This window comes from Palaemon carinicauda, chromosome 40, assembly GCF_036898095.1.
Source record: "Palaemon carinicauda isolate YSFRI2023 chromosome 40, ASM3689809v2, whole genome shotgun sequence".
Lineage (NCBI taxonomy): Eukaryota > Metazoa > Arthropoda > Malacostraca > Decapoda > Palaemonidae > Palaemon > Palaemon carinicauda.
Window position 1 is genome coordinate 50124934 of NC_090764.1, and position 27829 is coordinate 50152762.

General features: G+C 47.1%; 1 protein-coding gene across 1 annotated transcript in view; it reads left to right on the plus strand.

Moving 5' to 3' along the window:
- The first annotated feature begins 1383 nt into the window (after nt 1-1383).
- Nucleotides 1384-27829, plus strand: part of Ada2a (Transcriptional adapter 2A) — a 32494-nt gene continuing 6048 nt past the window's right edge. Inside the window, exon 1 of the mRNA XM_068363714.1 lies at nt 1384-1587. Within this exon, the coding sequence (XP_068219815.1) occupies nt 1521-1587 (67 nt within the window). The 5' untranslated portion in view covers nt 1384-1520. The remainder of the gene's footprint in view (nt 1588-27829) is intronic.

Below are 27829 nucleotides of genomic sequence, written 5' to 3' on the forward strand. Positions count from 1 at the left end.
TAACAACTCTAGCTGGCGTATCTAAATTCCCTAATTCTATGCCGTTGCTTCTAAATGTTCTTAAATCCTTACAGCAAAACATATGCTCAGTTGTATCATCTGCCTCACTACACAACACATATAACCTAACATTTTCCTTCATGTTTATATAATTTTCTTTTAATTCTATTATATTTAACCATAACCATTACTGCTTCCTTAGTGTTAAGTTCTCCTATGTAATCTCTGCCATTACTATACCAGTTTGGTCATGTCAACTTTCCTTTTCTTCTAATTTTCGTTTAATTTAATTTGCTACTTTACTTTTTATTTCTGTTTTGAGTTATTACTTTTTATACTCTCTTACTTCTTCAATCAATCAATCAATCAATCAATATATATATATATATATATATATATATATATATATATATATATATATATATATATATATATATATATATATATATATATATATATATATATATATATGTGTGTGTATGTATGTATGTATGTATGTATGTATTTTGCATATTTCTATAATACTTTTTCCCCAACATTCTCCATCTGGTTCCCTTATTTTGTCTTCCACTATCACCTTAAGTAATCGTTTATCATCTGATGTTATGGTGTTATGAAACAGAATAACACATTTTATACTCTATTCTATTTTCAATTGGCCATATTCCTTTTTCTGCTATTAACTCCCAATAAGGTGTGGTTGTAACCTATTCAAACATTCCTTTCATAATTTTGTACTGTATACCCACTATTTCTTTCACTTCTTTTTCTTTTATTACACTCAGATGTCTCAATATTTGCAAACTATGTAGATACTGCTACTGTTTCATAGATCCTTATTCTCACAAGCAATGCCAAATGTCCTACCCTGTTACCATGCTCATCTAGGAGAAAGACACTCCAAAATCCAACCATTGTTCTCTAGTTTTGGGTAGTGCCATAGCCTCTGTACCATGGTCTTCCACTGTCTTGGGTTAGAGATCTCTTGCTTGAGGGTACACTGGGGCATACTATTCTATCTTGTTTCTCTTCCTTTCGTTATTTATAGTTTTTATCTTCTTGTTATTTTCAAGTTTTTATAGTTTATAAATGAAAGATTTAGTTTAGTTTTATTATTGTTCTTAATCTTCTTTTCTCCTTTTCTCACCTGACTATTTTCCCTGTTGGAGCCCTTGGGCTTATAGCATCCTGCTTTTCCAACTAAGGTTATAGCTTAGCAAATAATAATAATAATAATAATAATAATAATAATAATAATAATAATAATAATAATAATAATAATAATAATAATGATAATAATAATAATAATAATAATAATAATGTCTCCGTCTTCCCAAATAGAGTTTTAACTTTGTCACCACTGATCTAAAAAGTAAACACAAAAATGGTAGAAGAAGAAGAACAGTTGTTTTGTATTTTGAAGACCTGCACAAGTTGTTGCGTCAGATCCAATTTAAGACGATCTTTTGACCATTTTGTAAAGTTAACGGAGTAAAACTCGAAAATAAAAGTCGTTAAATATGGCTGAACCACCAACAACAACTGAAACAATAGAGGAAGATGCAACAGAGCTTCAGTTCCCTAAAGGTAGGCAGCTATTTTAAGAACTTGATTATTGGTAGCCTTAGACTAAAGGGTATTTAGTAATGTATTTTGTGGCGTTTTGAAGGTTTTTGATAATGATTCCTGGCGGATATCCATAGTTTTTGTTTTGTGGTTGGTCGACTATCATAACTGAAAAGCTATGGCGATGCGCTAGGTATCGTCGGTAGAATTATAGTTACGGACGGGAAAACATTTCCAACTGAAAGTGTTTTCCTGTAGTGAATAACGTGATTTCCCTGAATTTGAGATTTATTTCAACCGCGAACAAACAGGGCAACCAGTTTGACTACATCGTTTCACTAACACTAACATTGAAATAAAGTGTAGAATGTAGTTTGTTGGGACACAGACGATATCTTATTATTTGTCAAATCGTTTTTCTTTATGGGGGATATATTTTTTATTATGGGTTAATATATGAGGTACTAATTTCGGAGCCTTTGTAGGGTGACGGCCAGATCCGTTTTCATTCATAGAAAATGGGAATATTATAAAGTGGTGTGGACTGTGGCTGTCGTTCTAAAACCGAGTTCGTAGAAAACTGGAATATTCTGAACTGTGGCCGTCGTTCTAAAAACGATTTTGGCGGGAGAAGCTAACTTAAAAAACCCACCTAACCTATGCTAAAAGCCGTATCCTTACCCAGAGGGCTTCGCCCCCCGGGACCCCCCCCCCTTACCTACTACGGGAGCGAGAAGATTCGTGGCCCGAGTAAGAACTCGAGCCACATAAATTTTCAGGTAATTTAGGGTTTTCGGCAAAAAACAAAAGTGTGCGTTTAAGCACATATTTAAGATCCGTAGATCATTTCCAAACGTTTTTATACTATACAAGATAACAGTTGGAGCGATAATAAGCAAATTAGGACGCTTGGCCGTAGCGCTACAAACTACCCCTAATTTCTAGCGAAACTGGAATTCATTATAAGAAGTTGACGAGTGCTGGCTAGTTTGGTATTTTTCTCCATATGTTTAATGACGCTGGGACATAATAACTTGCGTATCGGTCTATTAAAATGTGAAGTACTGTATTTTTTTCACTCTTAAGTCCAGTGTTTACATCTGAGAGACTAAAGGGTACTTATTGTGCTTGTGTTTATTCCCATGGTTTGGGGAGCTTTCTGTGCATTTACAATGACGTATTTGTCAGATGGTTTTTTTATACCAATTAACAGCTTACAAGTATTTCTTCATAAGTTCCCAGATGTTGTTCTTCAACAGCCATTTTTTTCCCACCTTCGCCTTCAGTTTTAAGTTAACCATCATCTCTTAAAAATGTCTCCAATAGTGAACTTAAGGGAAGCACATCAATCTATTTCGAAATTTAGTGTAATTTCATTCATGTCGGCAATTGATTATGAGGGAAATGCTCTCTGTTTAGTGTAAAGCTAAAAATTAACCGAAATAAGGCCTCAAAGTTCCAATTCTGACTTAATTTTAAGTGAAGGCTAGCCCATTTTCTATAGCAAAGCTTTTGTAATATTGCCAAAAAGAAAAAAAAAGGCGACGATGTCAATCATAAGGTAAGGTATTAGTTGTGATTTAATTTTTCATAATGGAAGGATTTATTTGTGATTTACTTTATCATAATCTAAGGATTTATTTGTGATTTACTTTTAGTTTGTGACCTGGGAAGGGGGGGCCGGGGAGCTTGCCCCCCCCGGCTAGGGGTTGTGACCTGAGAAAGGGGGTCGCCCCTGTGGTAGGGGTTGTGACGAGGGAACTACTAGGTTAGGTTAGGTGGGTTTGTTAGGCTCTGTACCTGTTTACAAATCACAAAAGTTAAATAATCACATTTTGGCCTATTTTCAGCCATTTACATGAACCATATATTTTTCCAACTGGTTATCTTGGGCTTATTTTACATTTCTGGCTATTATTATTAGTGCAAATCAATCTTTTATTATATTTCCCCACCCAAAAATCCCCGGTTTCCCACTGTGGTCCCCCATAATTGTCTTTATATAAGGGGGTCCAAAAACTCATGAACGGGTGGTTTGCCCCAATAATCATGGTCATAAATGCATAAAACACAAGATAGCGAGTAGGAAAAATACATGTATATGGTTCATGTATTTGGCTTGAAATTAAAGTGTCATATATTGTATTTACCTTATTATGATCTGATATACAGTATCATAATATGAAGTTATTTTCTCATTACATAATATTATGATTTACCTTTACCATGGCAATATTTTCTAAGTTCAGCCCAGTCCGCACACAAGTTACGGGTAGCTCGTGCTTGATTTTAAAATTTCCCAATAGGTAGAGCATGTGTCGTCCCAGACCATGAAGTATTCGTTTTTACAATTTAATGCTGTCATTTTGATATAGATTTTTACCTCCAGGTTAAGTTTGTAGTTGGTTGGGACCCGTCCTTTACAGTAGCATTCAATACTGCTGTAATAATTATCATGGAATGTTAGGTATGGAAAAGGGTAAATTTGCATAAGTTGCCAATAATTCCCAGTGGACAACAGAATGGTTTTTCTGGCATATTTTCATGCGTTTTGAACGAATCTGATGATGATTATCGGCGCAAATCTATAGTTGTCGAGTTAGGTATTGACTGCCTCAACTCCACACTCTATGGATTTCCAAGAAAAATCATCGTCAAATTCTTTCAAAACGTGAAAATATGCCAGAAAATCATTCTGTTATCCAATTTTACTGAGAAAACAAATACTTACAAAAGGGAAAACGCATTGACAACCATCAACAATATTTACAACTTACGAATCATACCGACACAAAAAGACACTGTTTGAACGCATGGTTCTCCTATGACGTCACTTTCTTTTTTTGATATTTAATAAATAACTAACCTAGTATGAAAACAGGTCACTAAGACACCCCCGTTGCAGTTCACAGGAAAAAAACAACCATCTTAGGTACTGTAGTACTAGGAGAACACTTCGAACACTTTCAGATTTGATTTCTCCTAAGACTTTGCCTTCATTTTTTAATATTTAATAAATAACTAACCTAACCACATCTAACCTAGTAAGAAAACAGGTCACTAACCTCCCCTCGGACCCCCCGTTACAAGTCACATGGATGAAAAAATGAACAATCTTAGGTAGTGTAGTACTAGTAGCACACTGCTCGAACACTTTCAGATTTGATTTGGCTTCGATTTTTAATATTTGTATAATTTTTGAGATTAAAAAAAAAAAACCTATCGGATTCTAACTCGTCATCTGTGGCCGGAAAGTTGTCCGCAGGTTGCCATACTTGATTTCTCATAAGTTTGTAGAGTCTAGCAGCTTTAAGGAAAAAATGATGGTGAGCATCATCACCAAAAAATCAAGAAAAAGATAACGTCCTAAATACTGTTCGAAATACTGTAAGCCGTTTTCATTCCAGGACATTTAGACCACTCTTTAACGTTCCTCCACAATTGCTCAACAGTTTGAGTATGAACACTGCTATCGTCTGGGTGAACTGAGTTTTCACTATGATTAATCACCTTATGAACAACCTTCGTTTCCAAGAGTTGTATAGGCAGCCCAGCCATCATTAATTACAACAGGACCTGACTGTATATATTTTTTGATTTTAGGGATCAATGTCATAGCACTCCTGTCTTGTCCTTCTTTATGTAGAGGAATGATAAACTTCTATTTGGAAACACATTCTATCCCTCCAAAAAGCCTGACATCATTAAGATCTCGCCCTTTATTATACTTATACCAAAGAAAATCTCATCTATATCTGCTATGATTCCTGGACCACCAATGGCATCTTGACTGTTAAGCCAGTTAAGAGTCATCTCAGTACAAAAACTACGCCACTCTACACTTGTATGATGGGACTAGTGCAAGCACTTGGGAACGTTTTAATGTTTGAAAACCCTTGTCTAACCAATGATTAACAAATAAAAAAATTTCCCAAGTTGGTAAATGGGTATTGTCTAATAATGAACCTTTATATAAACTTACACTGCTGTATAATACACCGTTTCTTTTCCTTTTTTTGGCGAATTTTTGTCCACAGTAAAACTGATGGCGATCACTGCGGTAAGAGCAAGGAGAATCACAATCAGGGCAAGTCACTCCTTTTGGTAAACGACGTTCAATAAAGTTTGCCGAATCGGAATGAAAATTCTTTATAAAACGCCACTGATCCATAGGACAGCCATTGCATGTCACTTCAACAAGAGCCATGGTAATGAATAGCGTTAATTTACAAATTAAAGAAATACGGGGTCTAAGTTTGGTCATGTGTCTTATAATAAATGCAATAAAATTGGCTTAAAAAGTCCTGTGATTGTTGCGATTGGTACTATTACCACGTCACCAAAAATCATTCAAATTAATTGGAGGAAATTTGAAAGTGTGGGAGGGATTAAAAAACTGGCCGATTGGAAAAAATCACAATCATTGGGTCAATTTGAGCGCGTGGGTGGAACTTCAGCGATTACGTCATCAACAAACAGGTACATATGCAAGAACAGGAGCTCCGAACGACTAGTGACACAACTCGAGAAATTTTCTAAGATGAAAGAAGGGGATATTTTACTTAGAATCACGTATTATGTTAGTATTTATTTGCGCCTGGGGTTTATGGTATTCAAAATATTGCTTTTTAAATATGTAACTTCCCTGGTAGTTACATATACTGTATATAGCTTAATCCCGCGTTTCGTCGCGCGCATGGCAGAAATTCAAATTTCGCGGCAATCGCCGCCAGGAGAGTAGGTTGTCATACATGAGCGCCATCTCTCATAGGTAACTGGAACCATTCCCAACATTCCTCAGAAATTCCCTGCCGTTGATCAAGTCAACACCTAGGAAATTCGTTTCGCTGATATTACTTTATCTACATTTTGGTGAAGTACCTTTTGTTTGATTTTTGTTGATGGCTTTCGCTGCTTGTTTTTGGATATTCTTTTGACTTTTCACTCAGTTTAGATAGACTTTGTTGGTTTTTTGACCTGGACTTTTTTTCTGATTACAAAATGGCTGACTCTGTAGTAAGAAGGTGTGTTAGAGGATGCAAGACTCGTATGCCTAAGGCCTCTGTTGATCCTCACTCAATATATAATGGTTGCAGAGAGCATGTATGTACTTTTAGTAACAGATGTGTTGAATGTCGGTCTTTATCTGATAGAGAGTGGAAGGAGTTTGATTGCTATGTTAAGCGACAAGAGAAGGATAGGCTTAAAAGAGCTAGATCGACCAGTGTTCTTTCCAATAGATCGTCTGATAGTCATATTCCTTCTAATGTACTTCATATTAATATTCCTATTCCTGATCCTAAGGCAGTAGTTCCAGACCCCGCTATGGTGTCGGAGGTAAGTGAGCCTTCTTTAAAGGATGTTTGTTCTGTAACCGAAATACAAACCACGCTATTTACATTGGGTTTACCTTTCGGCGTAGCTGAAATGACGAGCCAATAGTTTTTAACGAGGGTTAACTACCCCCGCGCTAGTTAGCGGGGGTAGGGGATAGGGTACAGTAGCTTGCTACCCCTCCCCCCCACACACCGGTGATTTGCTTCACTTCACTTTTGGCTCCGGCGATGAACAGACGTGTCAGTCCATCGTCCTCGTTGACAGCCTTAATCTTTTTTTGCTTTTTCTTCCAGTTTGTGTGTGTGCATTTTGAAGTTGGCCTCACCCTTTATTGTTCACCATGCGCAAGTGCCCTGGGATTGCCGGTCGCCCTTGCGGTACATTCATGTCTGCGGTGGACACGGATCCTCACACCCTTTGCCCGCAGTGTCGAGGCCGACGGTGTGACAGAGAGAACACGTGTAGTGAGTGCGGGGAGTGGTCTGCCTCCCAGTGGGAGAGGTTTGGCCGCCGGCGCAAGAAGAAGTCCAAGAGAGACCGTTCTCCTTCCGGGGTTGCCTTGAAGGAGGAAGGCTCTCGGGACTCTTCTTTCGCCGCCCAAACCTCCTCCGAAGCTCCCCCTCGTTCGGCTCCTAAGGAGAGACCGCCGAGTGGGAGCGCAGGCCCTAGTTCTGTTTCCTGACCTTGGATTGGGGGAGAGGGCGTCGCCTCCCATAGCGGGGCGGCTCCTCCTCCTCCTCCGGGGGAGGTTGTTGCTAATGACTCCTTGTCTAATGATGATCTTTTTCAGATTTGGGCTTCCTTGGGGCTTAAGGGCCTTCCCTCCAGGGAAGCCCTGATTGACCTTGTCCAGTTGGGGGCCGCTGTTAAGCAGTCGCCGGTGATAGCAGAGGTAGATCCTCTGTCTATCGTCGACGTCGTGGTGGCAGAGGCTTCCGACGGGTCGGGTCAATCCTCTGCGGGTGCTGTTGTGGATGATGGTGCTGAAGGCTCTCCTCCCCCTTCCGAACATTCCTCGAAGGGGGAAGGGAGTCCCGCAGGCTCTTCTGCTGCCAAGCCTCCCTCTAGGGGGAGTGCTTTGACTGAGACTCCCCTTCGGAGGACTGATGGTCCTGACGATCTCCCTCGTGGCCGCCTTCGCCGTAAGGCTTACCGTCCACTGCGTTGCAAGGGCCTCCCGTCTCCCTATAAGGGTGCTAAGAGGCGCCTTTTTGAATCTTCGCCTCCTTCCTCCGAGGGGGACTCTCCTCGCCGTAAGCAGCCTGCAGCTCCAGCTTCCTTAGACCTCTCCGGGGATCGATCTCCTACGCCTTCCAGACCTTCAGCTTCTGGTGCAGACGTACAGCAGCCTGACCTCGTCAGCCGACGGGCAACGGTCCCTTCGGGGCAAAGGGATGCTTCACACGGTGTGGGTTCTTCCCTTGCGCGCCCTTCTGCATTGTTAGCGCACAGGTGCTCCCCTGCTCGTCAGCGTTCTCCTGTTCGCCAGCACTCTCCTGATGATCGTCGCCCCTCTTCTCGCCAGCGCTCTCCTGAGGACATCCTTCAGCCTGTTGTTCCTGTTGAGCACCCAGTGCGCCAGCGTTCCCCTGAGCGCCCTAGATCTCCTGCCCGTCAGGGCGCACCTGCGCTCCCAGTTCCTGACTCGTGCCCTGTGCGCCCACGCTCGCCTGCCCAACCTAGAACTTCGGTTCAGGTCTTGACCAAGGACTCTTCTCGCCCTCGCGATCCTGCTCTTCAGCCTGTTGCAGCGCAACAACGCTCGCGGTCTCCAGCGCGTACTTCCAAAATGCCTGTACGCCCACGCGCCTCCTGTTCCTGAGCCCGTTTGTGAGCGTTCGCCTCTGCGCCCCGCGCCGGCAGTTCCCTCACAGGATTCCACGCGTCACCCTCCTGCTCGCCAGCGATCACCAGCACGCCAGCGATCACAGACGCATCAATATTCGCCTGCTCGTCAGCGATCTCCTGCGCGTCAACGGTCCCCAGCGCGTCAGCGATCACCTGAACATCGGCGATCTCCAGACCGCCCGCGTGACCTATCGCCTGCGGGCAAGCGTTCTCCAACGCGCCGTCGCCAGAGGATCTGGAGGGACATGGGTCGCCTTCTGTCAGCTCGCCCACGCGCGGTCGTTCGCCTACGCGGTCTACGCGCTCTCGCTCGCCAACGCGCCACCATGCGCCAGCGCGCCATCGGTCGCCTACGCGCCAGCGTTCACCAGCGCGCCTCCGATCGCCTGCTCGCCATCGCTCTACCACGCGCTACAGGTCTCTTGGACAACATCGTCAGCGGTCATCGGAGCGATCTCGTTCGCCCACTCGTCAACGCGCTCCCTCGCCGACGCGCCAACGTGCTCACTCGCCAGCTCGTTCACCTGTGCGCCCTCGCGACCGCTCGCCTGCGCGCGATCGCTCCCGCGCTCGTTTGTCTTCGCGCGTTTGCGCGCCCGCGCGTCAACATTCTTTCGCGCGCAATCCCGTAGTTTCGACTACGTACGAGCGTCAGCACGACCCCCGTTCGCGTTGGGTTTCGCAGCCCGCGACAGCAGCAGGGCCGCGTGTCGCCAGACCGCACTCAGGATTGCCTCCGCTGAAGCGCAGGACTCTTGTGCAGGATAGGGAAGACACATCAGAGAGGTCAGTACAACTTCCTTCCCCCCTTCCTTTTCAGGCAGGTCCAGTGGTGTCCACTCCGAAGGATCGCCCGATCCCCTTCCCTCCAGCGGGAATTTCGGACTCTGTGCCCGTGTCTCGGCAGACTTGGTTTGGTCCTCTGATGCAGGCGTTAGTGAAGCCGGCAGTCGCCGACTAAGGACACAAGCCAACGGCTGCCTCGCCCCCGCTGAAGAGAAGGAGAGGAGTGGGCTTCGTGGTGACTTCTCCCAGGGAGAAGTTGGTTCCTAAGAGGTCCGTCAGGAAGGCTCCATCCCCTTCGCAGGCGCTTTCTCCTTCTCCCGGGGACGAGGCTTTTCCGTCCTCGGGAGAATCCAGTGAGGTGATGGTCTCCCCCTTGGCACCAAGGGGGGAGTCATCTCCTCATGGAGGGGAATAGTCTCGCACCGAGGGCGCTTTCCGAACCTCTTTGTTGGGGTCGTGTATCCCGCCCAGGAGGGAACCCAAGGACTCCAAGACAATCCCGAAGTCGTCTTCTAGGATTCATCAGGAACCAGCTGCGCCCCGGGAGAACGTCCACGCATGTCCCCAGGAAGAGATTCCGGGGACGGGAGACTTAGCTGCCAGTCCGTAAGGAGGAGACCAGCAGGAGTTTGAGCATGCCTTCTGGCAGGTCCTGAGCCTGATGAGGCAACTCAACGGGTTCATGGACGCCGTGATCGCCCCCCGAGAAGGCAAGGACACGGTCCTGGACCAGGTGTACGGTACTCAGAAGTCCCCTAAGACCAGTGCGACTCTGCCCTGGTCCCAGGGGTTGAAGAGTGCCAGAGCCAGGGCCAATGCTTAACTCGCGGCTCTTGCTTCCTCCAGTCGTTCCTCTGCCGGGAACAAACTCCTCCCACCTCCTCGTCTCCAGCAGAGGAGGTATTTTGAGATCTTGGGGGAGTCTAGTCTCGCTCTTCCTCTCCATCATTCCGTAGAAGAGCTTGCTAAGGGAGTTCCTCTTGAGAAGCTCTCTGCCTGGCAGGTCACGTTCTCTGTGTCGGAGATCCTGAGCCATGAGAAGGTCGCGAAGTGCGCCATGCAGGCCACTTCGTGGCTGGATATATGGCTAGGGTCTCTGGGCATCCTATTGCGCTCCGAGGATTTGCCTAAGGAGGCCAATAGGAAGGCCCTGGAGACCTTCCTACTCTCGGGCACCCGCTCCATCGAGTTCCTGGCACACCAGGTTACCACCCTGTGGGCCAACTCGGTATTGAAGCGGCGTGATGCGGTGACCGAGAAGTTTCACCCGAAGGTCCCCGCCGTGGATGTCTGTAGGCTCAGACATGTTCCCTCCTTGGGGGGAATCTGTTGGAGCCTCAGGATGTGGAAGGAACGGCTGAGAGGTGGAGGAAGTCTAGCCAGGACTCCCTCATCCATAGGGCCCTTACAGCTCGGCCCTATAAGCCTCCAGCTCCGCAGCAACAGCAGCAGCAGCCTCGCAAGACACCAAAGCAGGCACCGGCAGCTAAGAAAGTGGTGTCTAAGACCCAGCCCTTTCCAGCCAAGGACAAAAAAGGTGGTAAGTCCTTCAGGGGAGGCAAGACTCCTAGAGGGGGCGGCCGCAAACGCTAGGAGTGGCAGTGCCCCCGCGTGTCCACCTGTGGGGGGATGCCTTCGACGTTGCGTGCACAGGTGGCAGCAACATTGGGCCGATGCTTGGACGATTTCTGTGATCGGCTAAGGCTATCGCATCCCGTTCATAACATCTCAACCTCCCCTGACAGCGAATCCAGTGTCGTTGAGCTCCTATGCCATGGGATCGGTAAAGGGGCTGGCCCTTCGGGCGGAAGTCGAGACCATGTTCAAGAAGGATGCTCTCCAGGAGGTCGTCGGCGGCTCCCCAGGCTTCTTCGGTCGACTCTTTCTTGTAAAGAAGGCGTCTGGAGGCTGGAGACCTGTCATCGACCTCTCGGCTCTGAACAAGTTTGTCAAGCAAACTCGGTTCAGCATGGAGACAGCGGACACGGTCAGACTTGCGGTGAGACCTCTAGACTTCATGTGCACACTGGATCTAAAGGACGCGTACTTCCAGATCCCAATCCATCCATCTTCCGGGAAGTACTTGAGATTCAGCCTAGACGACAAGACCTACCAGTTCAAGGTGCTGTGTTTCGGTCTCTCCACAGCACCTCAGGTGTTCACCCTGATTTCATCTTGGGCGCACAGGAACGGCATCCGTCTCCTTCGTTATCTGGACGACTGGCTGATCCTAGCAGACTCGGAGTCGACCCTTCTTCGACACCGAGACAGGCTTCTGAGTCTTTGCCAGGATCTGGGGATCGTGGTAAACCTCGAGAAGTCCTCTCTGCAGCCGTCCCAACGACTGGTTTATCTAGGCATGTTGTTAGACACCAATCTCCACAAAGCCTTTCCATCAGACGACAGGATAGCAAGGCTGAGGAGGGTGGCGGAACCCTTCCTCAGGCGAGAAGAGCTTCCCGCCCAATCGTGGTTGCGTCTCTTAGCTCACCTGTCCTCCCTGGCTCGTCTGGTTCCAAACGGCCGCCTCAGGATGAGATCTCTGCAGTGGCGGCTCAAGTCCTGTTGGAATCAAGGATCCGATTCCCCGGACGTACAGGTCCCGATAGGATCTTTGGAACGGGCGGACCTGCGGTCGTGGCTGGTCGACGAGAACCTGCGAAAGGGAGTGGATCTTCTCGTCCTCCCCCCGGAATTGATACTGTTTTCGAACGCGTCAAAAGAAGGGTGGGGGGCGCACGTTCTGAACCAGAGGACCTCAGGCCTTTGGTCAGAATCAGAAAAGTACCTGCACATCAACCTGCTAGAATTGAAGGCCGTCTTTCTGGCTCTTCAACAGTTCCAACGGACCCTGGCGGGTCACTCCGTGGTGGTGATGAGCGACAACACCACGGTAGTGGCTTATATCAACAAGCAGGGAGGTACTTTTCGCAGCAGCCATCCCATCTTGCAGTAGAGATTCTGAGGTAGACCGAAGTCCACTCGATAACACTATCAGCTCGCTTCATTCCTGGCAAGAGGAATGTGCTCGCCGAAAGTCTGAGCAGGGCTTCGCAGATAGTGAGTACCGAGTGGTCTTTGGATCCTCAGATAGCCAACAAAGTCTTGACTTTGTGAGGTTCCCCGACCGTGGATCTGTTCGCGACAGCATTGAATTTCAAGCTGCCTCTGTATTGCTCCCCAGTCCCGGACCCCAAGGCTCTCTGGCAAGATGCTTTTCAGCAACGGTGGGACAACATCGACGTATACGCCTTCCCTCCGTTCTGTCTGATGAGAAGGGTGCTCAACAGGACCAGACTATCGGTCAACTGTTCGATGACTCTGATAGCTCCGCTATGGCATCACGCGGAATGGTTCCCGGACCTTCTGCAGCTCCTGACGGAGCTCCCGAGAGAACTTCCCCCACGACGCGAGCTACTCAGACAACCACACTCCAACATCCCTCACAAGGCCGTGGCCTCGCTTCAGCTTCACGCCTGGAGACTGTCCAGCATCTCCTCACGGAGAGAGGCTTTTCGCAACAGGTTGCGGAGAGAATGTCTCGGCACCTGCGAAAGTCCTCTGAGGGAGTCTACCAGGCAAAGTGGAGAGTCTTTTGTGGTTGGTGTCGTGGGAGGGGTATCTCTCCACTCGATGCCACTATTCCAGCAATAGCGGAGTTCCTCGTGTATCTGTGGGAGGAAATGCGCCTTTCTGTCTCAGCAGTGAAAGGCTATCGCTAAGCCTTAAGCTTGGCTTTCAGGCTGAAAGGTGTGGACATTTCTTCCTCGCTGGAACTCTCTCTACTCATACGTAGCTAAGAGCTTACCTGCCCACGTGTCGGAAGTGAGACCTCTTCCTTGGAACATGGTTCGGGTTCTCAGGGCTCTTAAGAGACCTCCCTTCGAACCATTACGCCAGGCCTCTGATCGCCACCTGTCTTGGAAGACGGCTTTCCTGCTCGCTTTGGCTTCGGCCAAGCGAGTTAGTGAACTTCATGGTCTCTCGTACGACATCGCCCATTCAAGGGGATGGGGGGAGGTAACGTTCAGGTTCGTCCCTGAGTTTGTTGCCAAGACTCAGAATCCTGGAGTGCCGGATCCACGGTTCGACTATTTCAGGATCGCGAGTCTCCGTTCTGTAACAAGCGACCCAGACCAGCTGCTACTATGTCGAGTGAGGTGTCTGAGGTATTACTTGAAGAGAACAGCTGCAGTTCGTCCCCAAGTGCGGGCATTGTTTGTGAGCACGGGAAAGACGAAGAGGAGGGTCACCACGAATACCATCTCGGTTGGATTCGAAGGGTTATCTATCACGCCTTGAATCCAGACCCTCCTCCGTCACGTCGCCTTAGGGCACATGAGCAACGCCCCTGGCCTTCAAGAGAAACTTCTCTGTGACGCAGGTGCTTCAAGCTGGGGTCTGCACAACAGCTGGTCTAACCTCAGGCTCCTTTATGGACAAGTAGCAGTAGGTTGAGGGCGTTGTTACCCGGTTTTAGTCTGCGTGAATGAAAGAGTATGTCTGACCCTTACTTCTTTCTTCATTCTCCCCTCTCTTGGGAAAGCAGCATCCTGGCCTTCGCATAGCTGACCTCGACCTCTGCAGGTAACCCATGCTTCTTTGTGCTCCTAGTATTAAGCTTAATACTGTTGTGTTCCCCATACCCTGACGAGGTGGTATTGGGAACGTCCTATCCTAGATTCCTATCTGAAGGTCTCAAGGTCAACTTCATAGGACGAGTCACCCTTTCCTCCACACACTGCTTATGTAAGCCACTCGTTCCTAGCGAAGCAAGGAACTTGTGAGGTGCAGGGGCTCCTTTTCTCAAGTGCCACTCACTGGGAGGCGGAGCCCCCGGGCAAAGTCAAATTCAGTAAGGCTGGGGACTTTCCACCCTTCCTAAGGGGTAAGTCACCCAATGTAAATAGCGTGGTTTGTATTTCGGTTACGGAAAAAATGACAAATTCGGAGATAATTTGTATTTTTCCTAACCATACAAACCTTAGCTATTTACACATATTTTCCCGCCAGCCCTGACCCCCAAGTCAAGTCCTACCTCTAAGTGAAGTGAAGCAAATCACCGGTGTGTGGGGGGGGAGGGGTAGCAAGCTACCCCTTCCCCTACCCCCGCTAACTAGCGCGGGGGTAGTTAACCCTCGTTAAAAACTATTGGCTCGTCATTTCAGCTTCGTCGAAAGGTAAACCCAATGTAAATAGCTTAGGTTTGTATGGTTAGGAAAAATACAAATTATCTCCGAATATGTCATATTTTATAAGAAAAATTAATCAAATAACTAGGTTGACAATACCCAATAATGAAGGACAATTTCAGTTCTCATAACTAAATTTATATTGTAAGGAAAAAACTAGTACAGTATCCCTCTTCACTTCAGTCCCACAATAACTAGGTTAAAAAAAAAAAAAAAAAAAATAACATTGGACACTCATAACCATTAAACATACTAAACACACTATACTCGTGAGTAGAGAGTATTTAAGGATGATAACCTATATTATATGAAAATGCAAGGTTATGGACAGTATTAAAGTGTAGTTACAACCGGTTATCCTATAATAGCATAAACAATGCTTATGATTCTAAATGCAGCTTTTAACAGGGCTGCGGGCCAAAGAACAATGAGCAAGTATTGACTTGAAAACTCTTAATACTCATAACTTATCCAAGGAATTATTTGCATTTTCTCTTTATGCTTCTTTATCCTGAACTTGTTATTCTGTAATTAATGAATTTACAATGCTATTCTGCTATGTTTCTAAGAAGGGACAAAATTGGTGGCATCTTGGTGTCCTGGAATAGATGGGCAGAAGTGGAACTCAGATGGTGAATGGAAAATTATTCCAGGACTGTTTCAGTCAAAAAGAATAGCACTCCACTATGGGCTATTTTCTACCCATATCAAGTGAGGATTTCCCGTCGGGATCATTAGCTCCACTATGTCCAGCTTGTAGCTATTTATACAAATTAGCCTGCCAGCACCAGTCTCCATTGAAGTCCTACCTCCAGGCAAAGTGTGGTTCACAGCCCAGGTGTATGAGTGAGCGAGGTACCTACGACCCTCCATCCTCCCTTAATTAGTGGGAGGGGCGTTAACTCGCTAAAACTAATGGCTCGTCTTTCAGCTTCGCCGAAGGAAGAGTTGGATCAGCATGTTGGAGAGTGTGGTCTTTAGCAATGAAACTCCAACTGCTGATGAGATGTAGCTGTCAGCAATTCTCCCCACTTCCCCTATAAATAGCTACAGGTTTGTATGGTTAGGAAAAATACAAATTACTTCCAAATTTGTCATATTACTTACAAATGTCATGTTTCATTGACTGTCTGGTGGATGGCGCCTACCCTCCTACTGCCAGTAAATAGAACCACCTTGTTAAAAGTTTAAATGGCCATTCTAGAATCTTTGAAATTATACTCCTATAAAGGACTCAAGTTTGTTTACAATACTGTAGTTAGGAAAGTTTGTTTACTATACTGTAGTTAGGAAATATACAAATTACTTTTAAAATTTTAGAATTTTATCACTTATATAATTAGAGTTAAAAAAGTATCAATCCCTATCAGCCGCAGAGACTCGTAATATAATGAGGAGTTCATGGTATGAATTTTTTTATTTTATATTAGTAAGAAAAATCTCTACTGAGAGTGCAATAGTTGAACCGCAATATGGTGAGGGTTTACTGTACTGTACTCTCTTTGGTGTAGCCAATCTAGAGAGTCCTCTCCTTTAACTGTTGTCTTGTCAACAAACTTTAATACTGTACACAGAGGACATTGCACTATTCCTCTGACTATGGTCTCCATCCAGATGGTACTGTTAACCAATAGTAGTTGGTCACGGTAGTGAACTATGATTTTTATTGAGATTCAACTTCGTATCATCGGGCAAAACTTACAGTAGTAGGGTTGTTATTGAGAGGAGTGGAAGTTTTTCTGTCATCACCATAGACATTAATCAATCTGGTTGGCTGTTAGCACAGAGACAACAGTTGTGCTGTGGCTCTGATTGCTGGTGAATCCCTTGTGACTAAGGAATGGGGAACGGGAGGCCCTTGTGCCAGCAGCACCTTCTTCAACCACATGGTGTCCCTTCAGGTGATGACTGCAGCCAAGCCTTATAGAGTAGTCATGCACCTGGCCCATGTTGAACGAAGGCCTCAGCCTCAAATCAAGGAGCACCTGCAACTTCTTTCTCTAGAATAGGTTTGACTTTGGTCTTCCCTTTTTCAATATTAAACTTACCCGATAATCATGTAGCTGTCAACTCCGTTGCCCGACAGAATTCTATGGAGGGATACGCCAGCTATCACAATACTAGAAGGGGGTGTACTTACCAGCGCCACCTGTGGCCAGGTACTCAATCATTTGTTGTTGACACCTCCTCAATTATTCCTCTGTCGTGCTTCCGGCTAGACGTTCTGGGATACGCTTATGGTCTTCGAGTTTATTCACGGATATTTGGTGAAGTATTCTCTCAGATTAACGGCTGTCGCTTTACTGGAATCCTTCTTATATTAGCTAGATAGCTTTTATATAATACTGATATAACGGTTAACGAATTTTGCTTGTTTTTGGATCACCCTTTGGCTAACTCTTTGAAACAAGATGTCTGACGTTTCGCAAGCCCCCTCCCATAGACGATGTAGGTCTTGCAATAGGCGTATTCCGAAGGCCTCGGTAGATCCTCACACCGCTTGTTCTGACTGTAGGGACAGGCCCTGTCTATTAGAAAATCGATGTGAGGAATGCGCCGGACTTTCGGAATTGGAATTTGTCCGTCTTTTAAAATATTCATCTAAGTTAGAGAGAGGTAGAGTTAGGAGAAGTTCTTCTCACTCTTCTATGTTTTCCTCACCTCATGATCCCCTACCTTTTCCTACCCCTGTAGTGGCTACCCCCGAACCTACTGTGTGCCCTCCGCCTGATATGTCAGTTGTTTTGCGTGCTATTCAGGCTTTAGGCGATAAAGTAGAATCAGTGGTAAGTGACCATAAGTCTCTGATGGCCGAAGTTAAAGAACTGAAGGTCAAGAGTGCAGTGGGTGGAATTAGTGCCAGTGCTGTGACGAGTGCTAGTGTCGGTGCAGTGCCAAGTGCTAGTGGTGCCAGTGTGGTGCGTGAGGATTTTTCTGTGCGAGCCAGTCGTCCTCCCAGTCCGGGACCTCTTGCAAGCTCCCATGCCCAGGGGAGAAGCAATGTCGAAGGGCTTAAGGGTTCGACAGGCCTTGTTAGGCGCACAGAACTATCCTCGGTGGTTGCGGGCGTGTCTTCCTTAGACCGTCACTCCCACCTGCAGACGATTGAGCCCGTCTTATTCTCGTCCGCTGATCAACTAGCAGGGAAGAAACGTTGGTCTCAGGTCTCGAGACCGCTTAAACGTAGAGTCCAGTCCGCGAGTGCTCAGCCAGGTTGCAGTCATTGGCTCAGCTCTGACTCGCCTCAGTCATCTGTCGACTGTACTCCGCCCAAGAGGAGTAAGGTTCTGCCAAAACAGAGCCCGACTGTGACTTTACCTCAGTCTGTTATCGTTTCTGCCGATCCCAAGTGGACCCTGCTTCAGTCCATGCAAGCTCAGCTTTCGGACTTGATGCGTGAGTGTCGGGCTGAGAGTGTTGCACCTCCTCCTCCGCCTACACTCCCTCCGCCTGTTCTCGCTCCGCCTGTGCTCGCCCCGCCTGCACTTGCTCCGCCTGGTCGCAGCACCATCTGCCAGGCGTACGATGTTGAGCCACTTTCGGAGTTCGCTGTTCCCAGTGGTGTTCAGCCTCAGCCTTCTTTAAGGCAACCCTTGCTTTGGGATCAGGAGAGTTTTTCCACTCTTCCTCCGCCTCCCCTTGCTGCTCCACCAGTGGTGCAACTCTCGGTTGGGGTACAACAACCTCTCCCCTCCGTGAGTCTGTCTGCTCAGCCATCGCTGCAGCGAGCTCAACCCTCCTCAAGGCAAGCTCCTCTACACCCTGGACTTGCGCCTCAGGAGCCTCAGCTTGCGAGAACTTTACCTTGTTCTGCGCAGCCTCAACCTCATCATGCTCCGCTCATCTCACAGGAACAGGAACGGACTACTCCGCCTCCGTCCTCCGCTCAGCTTGTGCAATCCTTGGGTTCAACCTCTCTTGCTAGGAGTCAACCTCCTTCACCCATGCGCCTGCCTTCTGCTTCGTCTGTTGTTCAGCCTTTGCAGTCTGAGCCTCAGGTTTTCCCTCAACAGTTACTGGAAGAGGAAACCACTGTTATTGTTCCTACCCGTTCTGACTCTGCGGTTCAGCATTCTGGTCCGATCGCTTCGCTACCCTCTGCTGATGAGGTGTCGGATGATGAGGAGGCACACCTTGATCCCTCATCAGACGTGGACGAATCTAAGCTTTCTCCATTGTCGATTGATTTTCGTAAGGTCTTGGCTCTACTCAGGGAGATTTACCCAGACCACTTCGTCTCTGCTATTCCCCGCTCTCCACCATCTGAGTTTTCGCTGGGCGTACAACAAGCTAAGTCCAACTATACTAAGCTTGTCCTAGCTAGATCCTCCAAGAGGGCTTTAAGGATCTTAGGGGAGTGGCTGCAGTCTAAACAACACCTTGGCAAGACTTCCTTCATGTTCCCTCCAACGAAGCTCGCTTCGAAAGGTTGCGTTTGGTATGCCACAGGGGAAGCACCAGGCTTAGGAGTACCTGCCTCTGCCCAGGCTGACTTCTCAAGTCTGGTGGACTCGCCTCGGAGAACTGCTATGAGACGCTCGAAGGTTTGTTGGACCTTCTCAGACCTGGATCATTTTCTGAAAGGGTTGTTCAGAGCATTTGAAATGTTCAACTTTCTCGACTGGTGCCTGGGAGCCCTCAGCAAGAAAACCTCTCCTGCGGACAAAGATTCTGCCATGCTAATAATGTCCTGCATGGATAAGGCCATCAGAGATGGATCGGGTGAGCTAGCGTCGTTATTTGTATCAGGGGTATTGAAGAAAAGGGAACAACTGTGTACCTTCCTTTCCGCCAGCATTACACCTTGCCAGCGGTCACAACTCCTTTTTGCTCCACTCTCAAAGTTCCTCTTTCCCGAGGAGCTAGTTAAGGACTTGTCGGCTGCCCTGATACAAAAGGACACGCACGATCTTGTAGCCTCATCGGCTCGTAAGTCTAAGGTTGCCACCTCAGTCCCCAAGACTTATCGCTCCCCAGTGGCTGATACCCCGGCTACGAGGTTCATACCGCCCTTTCGTGGTAGAGCCCCCAGCCGAGGAAGCTCCCGTCCAGACTCTCACAGGAGCAAGTCTAGGAAAGGATCCAGGACATCTAAGGGAAAGAACTGACTCTCAGATTCTCCAGACAACAGTAGGAGCCAGACTCAAGATCTTCTGGCGAGCCTGGGAGAAGAGAGGTGCAGACGCACAGTCTGTCAGTTGGCTGAGGTACGGTTACAGGATTCCATTCTGCCTCAAACCACCTCTGACCACATCGCCCATCAACCTCTCTCCCAACTACAAAGAAGAGGACAAGAGGCTAGCATTGCAACAGGAGGTGTCGCTACTTGTGCAGAAGAAGGCAGTGGTTATAGTCCGGGACCATCAATCCCCGGGCTTCTACAACCGTCTCTTTCTTGTGGCCAAGAAGACAGGAGGTTGGAGACCGGTGCTGGACGTCAGCTCTCTCAACGAGTATGTCACCAAGCAGACGTTCACGATGGAGACGACCAAGTCGGTCTTAGCAGCGGTCAGACAGGAGGACTGGATGGTCTCGTTGGACTTGAAAGATGCATACTTTCACGTTCCCATTCATCCAGACTCCCAACCTTTCCTGAGATTCGTTTTCGGAAAGGTTGTCTATCAGTTCCAAGCCCTGTGTTTTGGCCTAAGCACAGCTCCTATGGTCTTTACTCATCTGATGAGGAATGTAGCGAAATTCCTACACTTATCGAACATCAGAGCCTCCCTCTACCTAGACGACTGGCTGTTGAGAGCCTCCACGAGTCGTCGTTGTCTGGAGAACCTCAATTGGACTTTAGACTTAATCAGAGACCTAGGTCTATTAGTCAATTTAGAGAAATCTCAACTCATTCCCTCCCAATCCATTGTGTACCTGGGAATGGAGATTCAGAGTCAGGATTTTCGGGCTTTTCCATCGGCCCCCAGGATAAACCAAGCCCTAGAGTGCATCATGAGCATGCTGAAGAGGAGCAATTGCTCAGTGAGACAGTGGATGAGTCTCACAGGGACCCTCTCATCTCTGGCCCTGTTTGTCGAGCTAGGAAGACTCCACCTCCGCCCTCTTCAATTCCATCTTGCTGCTCATTGGGACAAGGGCTCGACTCTAGAAGCAGTCTCTATCCCTATCAACCAAGAGATGAAGACCACTCTCCTGTGGTGGAAGCACAATCTCCTTCTCAAGGAGGGTCTATCATTGGCCATCCAGACCCCCAATCTTCATCTCTTCTCAGATGCATCGGACTCGGGCTGGGGTGCGACCTTGGACGGACGGGAATGCTCAGGAGTATGGAACAAGGAACAAGGATTACTCCACATCAACTGCAAGGAACTGTTAGCAGTTCATCTAGCCCTGTTGAACTTCAAGTCCCTCCTGCTAGGCAAAGTGGTGGAGGTGAATTCAGACAACACCACAGCCTTGGCTTACATCTCCAAGCATGGAGGGACCCATTCGAGGAGCCTTTACGAGATCGCAAGGGACCTCCTCATCTGGTCAAGAGGTCTAAACCTCACTCTGGTCACGAGGTTCATCCAGGGCGATATGAATGTTTCAGCGGATCGCCTCAGCAGAAGGAATCAGGTCATTCCCACGGAATGGACCCTCCACAAGAGTGTGTGCAACAGACTTTGGACCTTGTGGGGTCAACCTACCATAGATCTGTTTGCCACCTCCATAACCAAGAGACTTCCGCTTTATTGTTCCCCTGTTCCAGACCCTGCAGCGGTTCATGTGGATGCTTTTCTTCTGAACTGGTCCCATCTCGACCTGTACGCATTCCCTCCGTTCAAGATAATAAACAAAGTTCTGCAGAAATTCGTCTCGCACGAAGGGACACGGCTGACGCTGGTTGCTCCCCTTTGGCCTGCAAGAGAATGGTACACAGAGGTACTTCAATGGCTAGTCGACTTCCCCAGGACTCTACCTCTAAGAGTGGACCTTCTACGTCAACCACACGTAGACAGGTTGCATCCAAACCTCCACGCTCTTCGGCTGACTGCCTTCAGACTGTCGAAAGATTCGCTAGAGCTAGAGGCTTTTCGAAGAAGGCAGCCAGTGCGATTGCCAGAGCTAGAAGAGTTTCCACTCGTAGAGTCTACCAGTCTAAGTGGGAGGTCTTCCGAAGCTGGTGTAGACCCAATTCAATATCCTCTACCAATACCTCTGTGATCCAAATAGCTGACTTCCTTCTACATCTTAGGAATGAGAGATCCCTTTCAACACCTACGATTAAAGGATATAGGAGCATGTTGGCCTCAGTTCTCCGCCACAGGGGTTTGGACCTGTCTTCCAACAAGGACCTTCAAGACATTCTCAAGTCTTTTGAGACGTCTAAAGAACGTCGTCTTTCCACTCCAGGCTGGAATCTAGACGTAGTCTTAAGGTTCCTTATGACATCTAGGTTCGAACCTCTCCAGTCAGCTTCCTTCAAGGATCTTACCCTCAAAACTGCTTTTCTCGTTTGCCTTGCAACAGCTAAGAGAGTCAGTGAGGTTCATGCCTTCAGCAAGAACATTGGTTTCACAACCGAATCTGCAACATGTTCTTTTCAGCTTGGATTCCTAGCAAAGAACGAGCTTCCTTCACGTCCTTGGCCTAGATCGTTCGAAATACCTAGCCTCTCCAACATGGTAGGTAACGAACTAGAGAGAGTTCTTTGCCCTGTCAGAGCTCTCAAATATTATCTGAAGAGGTCTAAACCTATTCGAGGACAGTCAGAAGCCTTATGGTGTGCCATCAAGAAACCCTCGAGACCCATGTCCAAGAATGGGCTTTCGTACTATATAAGGCTTCTGATCAGAGAAGCACATTCTCACTTAAAGGAGGAAGACCTTGCATTGCTGAAGGTAAGGACCCACGAAGTAAGAGCTGTAGCTACTTCGTTGGCCTTTAATAAAAACCGTTCTCTGCAGAGCATAATGGATGCAACCTATTGGAGGAGCAAGTCAGTGTTTGCATCATTTTATCTGAAAGATGTCCAGTCTCTTTACGAGAACTGCTACACCCTGGGACCATTCGTAGCAGCGAGTGCAGTAGTAGGTGAGGGCTCAGCCACTACATTCCCTTAATCCCATAACCTTTTTTAACCTTTCTCTTGAATACTTTTATTGTTGTTTTTTATGGTTGTTACGGTAGGCTAAGAAGCCTTCCGCATCCTTGGATTTGGCGGGTGGTCTATTCATTCTTGAGAAGCGCCTGGGTTAAAGGTTTGGTAGAGGTCCTTTAGTAGGGGTTGCAACCCCGTGTACTTTGGCACCTTTGGGTTGATTCAGCCTCCAAGAGGAACGCTGCGCTCAGTAAGGAAGACGAACTTTAAATAAAGAGGCAGAGTAACGGTTCTATTCGACTTCCTTACCAGGTACTTATTATTTCATTGTTATTTGAGATAACTGTTATATGAAATATGGGATACTTAGCTATCCTTTAATCTTGTACACTGGTTTTCACCCACCTCCCTGGGTGTGAATCAGCTACATGATTATCGGGTAAGTTTAATATTGAAAAATGTTATTTTTATTAATAAAATAAATTTTTGAATATACTTACCCGATAATCATGATTTAATCGACCCTCCCTTTCCTCCCCAGAGAGAACCAGTGGACCGAGGAATAATTGAGGAGGTGTCAACAACAAATGATTGAGTACCTGGCCACAGGTGGCGCTGGTAAGTACACCCCCTTCTAGTATTGTGATAGCTGGCGTATCCCTCCATAGAATTCTGTCGGGCAACGGAGTTGACAGCTACATGATTATCGGGTAAGTATATTCAAAAATTTATTTTATTAATAAAAATAACATTTTTTGTTGTCTCCCAGGCTCAGTGGAAGATTAAGTTATGAGGACCACATAGTAACGTAGGACTATGTCTTTTACGGTCATTAGGGGTTCCCTTACCTTTCTGTTTATCTCCTTGTCCCCATGAATGCTCCCGGTTGGGACCCAACACCGGCTCCATAAGCTAGGTGTAGGTGAAATGTGTCGCTCACTTTCTTAGGTCCGGCCATGACATAGGAGTGTTCATGACCTTAGAAGCTGAACTTGCTTATCCACAGGTGCATATGCTCAGTCCCACACGGACTGCTCACCAACACCATGGGCTAGTTAGGGTAGGAAATATGCTGCCTGTGGAAGCTGCTCTCCCCCTCCAAGGGAGTAACATAGGTAATGCCAGTGACCGTTTCCCCTTGGTTTGGTTAATGAGGGCGTGAACAGATGCTTTTTACATACGAGCAGTAGCTAGGAGAGACTCCTTGGGCACTGTAAGAAGGGAGTTTTTGGACCTTGTCTCTCTCTCTCTCTCCCTCCCTCTCTCTCTCTCTCTCTCTCTCTCTCTCTCTCCAGCCAGAGTACCTTCAGCAGATTAGTAGAGTTTGAATTCCTCCTCTGCAAGGGTGTGGTCTATAATAGAAGAGAGCTTCATATAGTCTTGCCTATCAGGAGACTTAGGTTCTGGGGTGAGATGGTCCTTATCCATGTGGCATTGGTACATGTGCCTCCAACCACTCCTTAGGAGGGAATCATAGGGATCTTTCCATCAAGAGTATTTTTTCTCTTAGTATTTAGGGAGTACTGTAGGAGAGTTTTTAGGTTATCTTAATATGCTAACCTCAGAGGTGGGGATTTTAACGCCTTTTTCTTCAGTTGGACGTTATTATTAAGACCCAGCATCTGTTTGTCTGGAACACCTGTTTGGGACCTTTATGATTCTATCCCTCCTATGTAAGTTAATACAATGAGGCCTGGTATCCTATGGGTTCCCTGTGGGGCTACTTTACAATATTAAACATTAGAACGTGAGTTTTGCAACCTTCTCATGAGTCATCAGGAACAAGAAGGAAGCATCCAGATGCATTTTCTTCTGGCTTGTGAGACTCCTGGCAACAAAGGCACCTTTAACCAGTGTGGACCTCATCCACTTCAAAGAGGAACTCAAAAGTCTAGCCTAGTGAGTAGCCTTTTTGTGTGTGTGGTATTAAGGTTATTTGTGAGACGTTTCAGATCACCTTCTCTCTCTACCATGGGAATCTTACCATTGGACCTATAGACCTTTTTCCTTCTGTCCAGAGGTGGCTGCTCAGTTGTTGTCTAAAACTTCCAGTTCTCTTATGGAATAAGTATACTTGTCAGTTATGCACTAGATTGCCTTTCTTGCAGACTTTGTTTGCCAAGTAGCAACTCCCCCATCCTTCTTACAAAAGGGAGTATAGATCGGTGTCTTCCCATTCACATATCCAGATATTTCTGTTTCAACACTTTCGACGTCATCTTCCGGTTTGGGAGATAGAGTTTCTGTAACATAGTACAGGCTTCATCTTAAATTATTACTGGCTGAGGCCCTAACAACATTTACATCCATAAAGAAAGCTGTTTTGAGTTACTGTAATTTCCTTTTTGTTGTATGGGACTAGGAATGATGACATGTCTAGGGAAGAAAAGAACTTTCCAGTATGATTCTAGGTGACGGCCTCCCAACGAGTAAGTCTCCTAATTAAAGGACGAAAGGTTTGTAATTGCATAAGAAAAAAATATATAACAAATTTTAAAGTAATTTGTATTTTTCCTAGCTATACAAACCTGAGTCCCTTACATTACACTTCCCCCTCAGTCTCCCCTTGCTGTTCTTAGTACAAGGTCAAAAGTGGGCTGTCAAGCAGGTAGGTGCTTCACCATCGCCTACCTGTTGTTAGCAACCCTAATTACCTTGTTTATTCAAAAGTGGTCAAGCTTGTGCTGAAGTCATGCAGTACTCCCAGTTTAGTGACCCAGGCCATTATAGCTAGGTGAAACACAAATTACTTTTAAATTTTCAATATTAAACTTACCCGATGATCATATAGCTGTCAGCTCTGCTGCCCGACAGAAAAACCTACGGGCGGAATACGCCAGCGATCGCTATACAGGTGGGGGTGTACATCAACAGCGCCATCTGTCGAGTAGGTACTCAAGTACTCTATGTCAACACAGAACCAATTTTCTCTCTGTCGTGTCACCGGCAAGACCTACTGAATACGCTCTTGTTTTCTGGATTGATTTTCACGTTATTTGGTGAAGTATTCATCTCTAGTTATTAGCTATCGCTGTGCAGAAGTTATCTTCAATACTTCCTTGCATTCTTTTTTGGATTTGGATTATTTGTTGATGACTTGGATAGATTTTGAATTCCCCCCTTTGACTAATTCAAGATGTCTGACCCTTCTCAAGTCCCCAAGTACAGGAAATGTAGCGCTAGGGACTGTTCAAGGCGTCTTCCGAAGGCCTCTATCGATCCGCACACCGTTTGTTCCAATTGTACGGGTAAAGCCTGTCAATTGGAAGATCGATGTGAGGAATGCGCTGGGCTTTCGGAATTCGGGTTTCAAGAATTCCTGAAATATGCACGTAGGCTAGAGAAGGATAGGATCAGGAGGAGTTCGTCTCGCTCAATTGATTTTTCCTCTCCCCATGCCCCTCAACCTATTCCTTCCCCTGTAGTGGTTGCACCCGACCCCCTGCTAGCTCTCATCAACCTTCAATGGCGGATATGATGCGTGCCATTCAGGCTCTAGGTGAGAGAGTCGAGTCATTGGCGAATGACCGCAATCAACTCATGGCTGACGTCAGAGAGTTGAAAGGTAAAAGTGCAGTGGGAAGTGAAGTGAGTGTCAGTGCAGTGAAAAGTGTCAGTGTTACGCATGAGGGTGCGTCTGTTCGTGCCTGTCGTCCTCCCAGTCCGGGACCTCTTGCAAGCTCCCAAGCCCAGGGGAGAAGCAATGTCGTACGACCAAAGGGTTCGACAGGCTTTAATCAGCGTACAGACGTACCCTCCGTGGTTTCGGACGTATCTTTCCGAGATCGTCCCACCCACAAGAAGACGAGTGAGCCCATTTATTCCTCGTCTGCGGAAGAGGTTTCTAGACAGAAACGATGGACCAAGGTCTCACGGCCTCTTAAACGTAAGGTCCCTTCCGAGCTAGTCCAACGGCCCAGGTGTAGCCACTGGGTCAGTTCGGACTCGCTGCAGTCCTCCGACGACTGCACACCTCCCAAGAGAGGCAAAGTGGTACCGCAACAGGCAGTAACTCCGTCTGTTGCCGCACCCGCTGTTTTAGACCCTCAGTCACAACGGACAGTAGCTCCGTCTGTTGCCGCTTTTGTAGACCCTAAGTGGTCTTTACTGCAGTCTATGCAGACTCAGTTAGCTGCGGTTATGCAGGAGTTTCGTGCGGAGAAGGTTGACGCTGCACCCGTTAGCCTACAACCTGCCACGGTTGTGCGCCCAGCAGACGCTGAGGCTGCCTGCTCCCACACTCCGGCTGCGGAGAAGGTTGACGCTGCACCCGTTAACCTACAACCTGCCACGGTTGTGCGCCCAGCAGACGCTGAAGCTGCCTGCTCCCACACTCCGGCTGTGAGAGCTCCTCCACCCATGCGCAGTCGACCCTGCCAGACGCATGCTGACGCTCACAGACGCACGGAGCACTCCGTTGCCGTGCGTGAGCTACCACAACAACAGGAGGGTGGAGTTAGGCTGCCGTGTTTTGACGCGGTGCGTCAGCCTCCGCAACCCACGGTGGTCTCAGCTATCCTTCCACGGTCGGGAGTAGACTCTTTGCGCACCCACTCAGCTTTGGTTGTTGCCAGTTCTCAGACTGACCAACAGTGGCATGATGTTGGGTCCAGTGCAGCCACGCATGCACCCGTGCTGCCGGACTCAGCCGTCCAGCCCACTCCGTTGCCTCTTCCTCCTCAACATTCAGACGATGGTATCTCTGATGATGACGAAGCTGCACATCTTGACGACCAACACTCGGACATCGAAGAACCCAAGACCACGCCTCCCTCCTTAGACTTTAGGAAAGTGCTTGCGCTCTTTAAGGATTTATATCCAGACCAGTTTGTGTCTGCAGCACCACGCTCGCCTCCCTCTGAGTTCGCTTTAGGCATGCAGTCAGCAGCTCCTGCCTTTACGAAGCTCGTACTCGCTCGCTCGTCCAAGAGAGCTTTAAGGGTACTGGGAGAGTGGTTGCAGTCCAAGAAGCAACTGGGGAAGACATCCTTCATGTTTCCCCCGGTCAAGCTTGCTTCCAGATCTAGCGTCTGGTATGCCACGGGAGAAGTTCTCG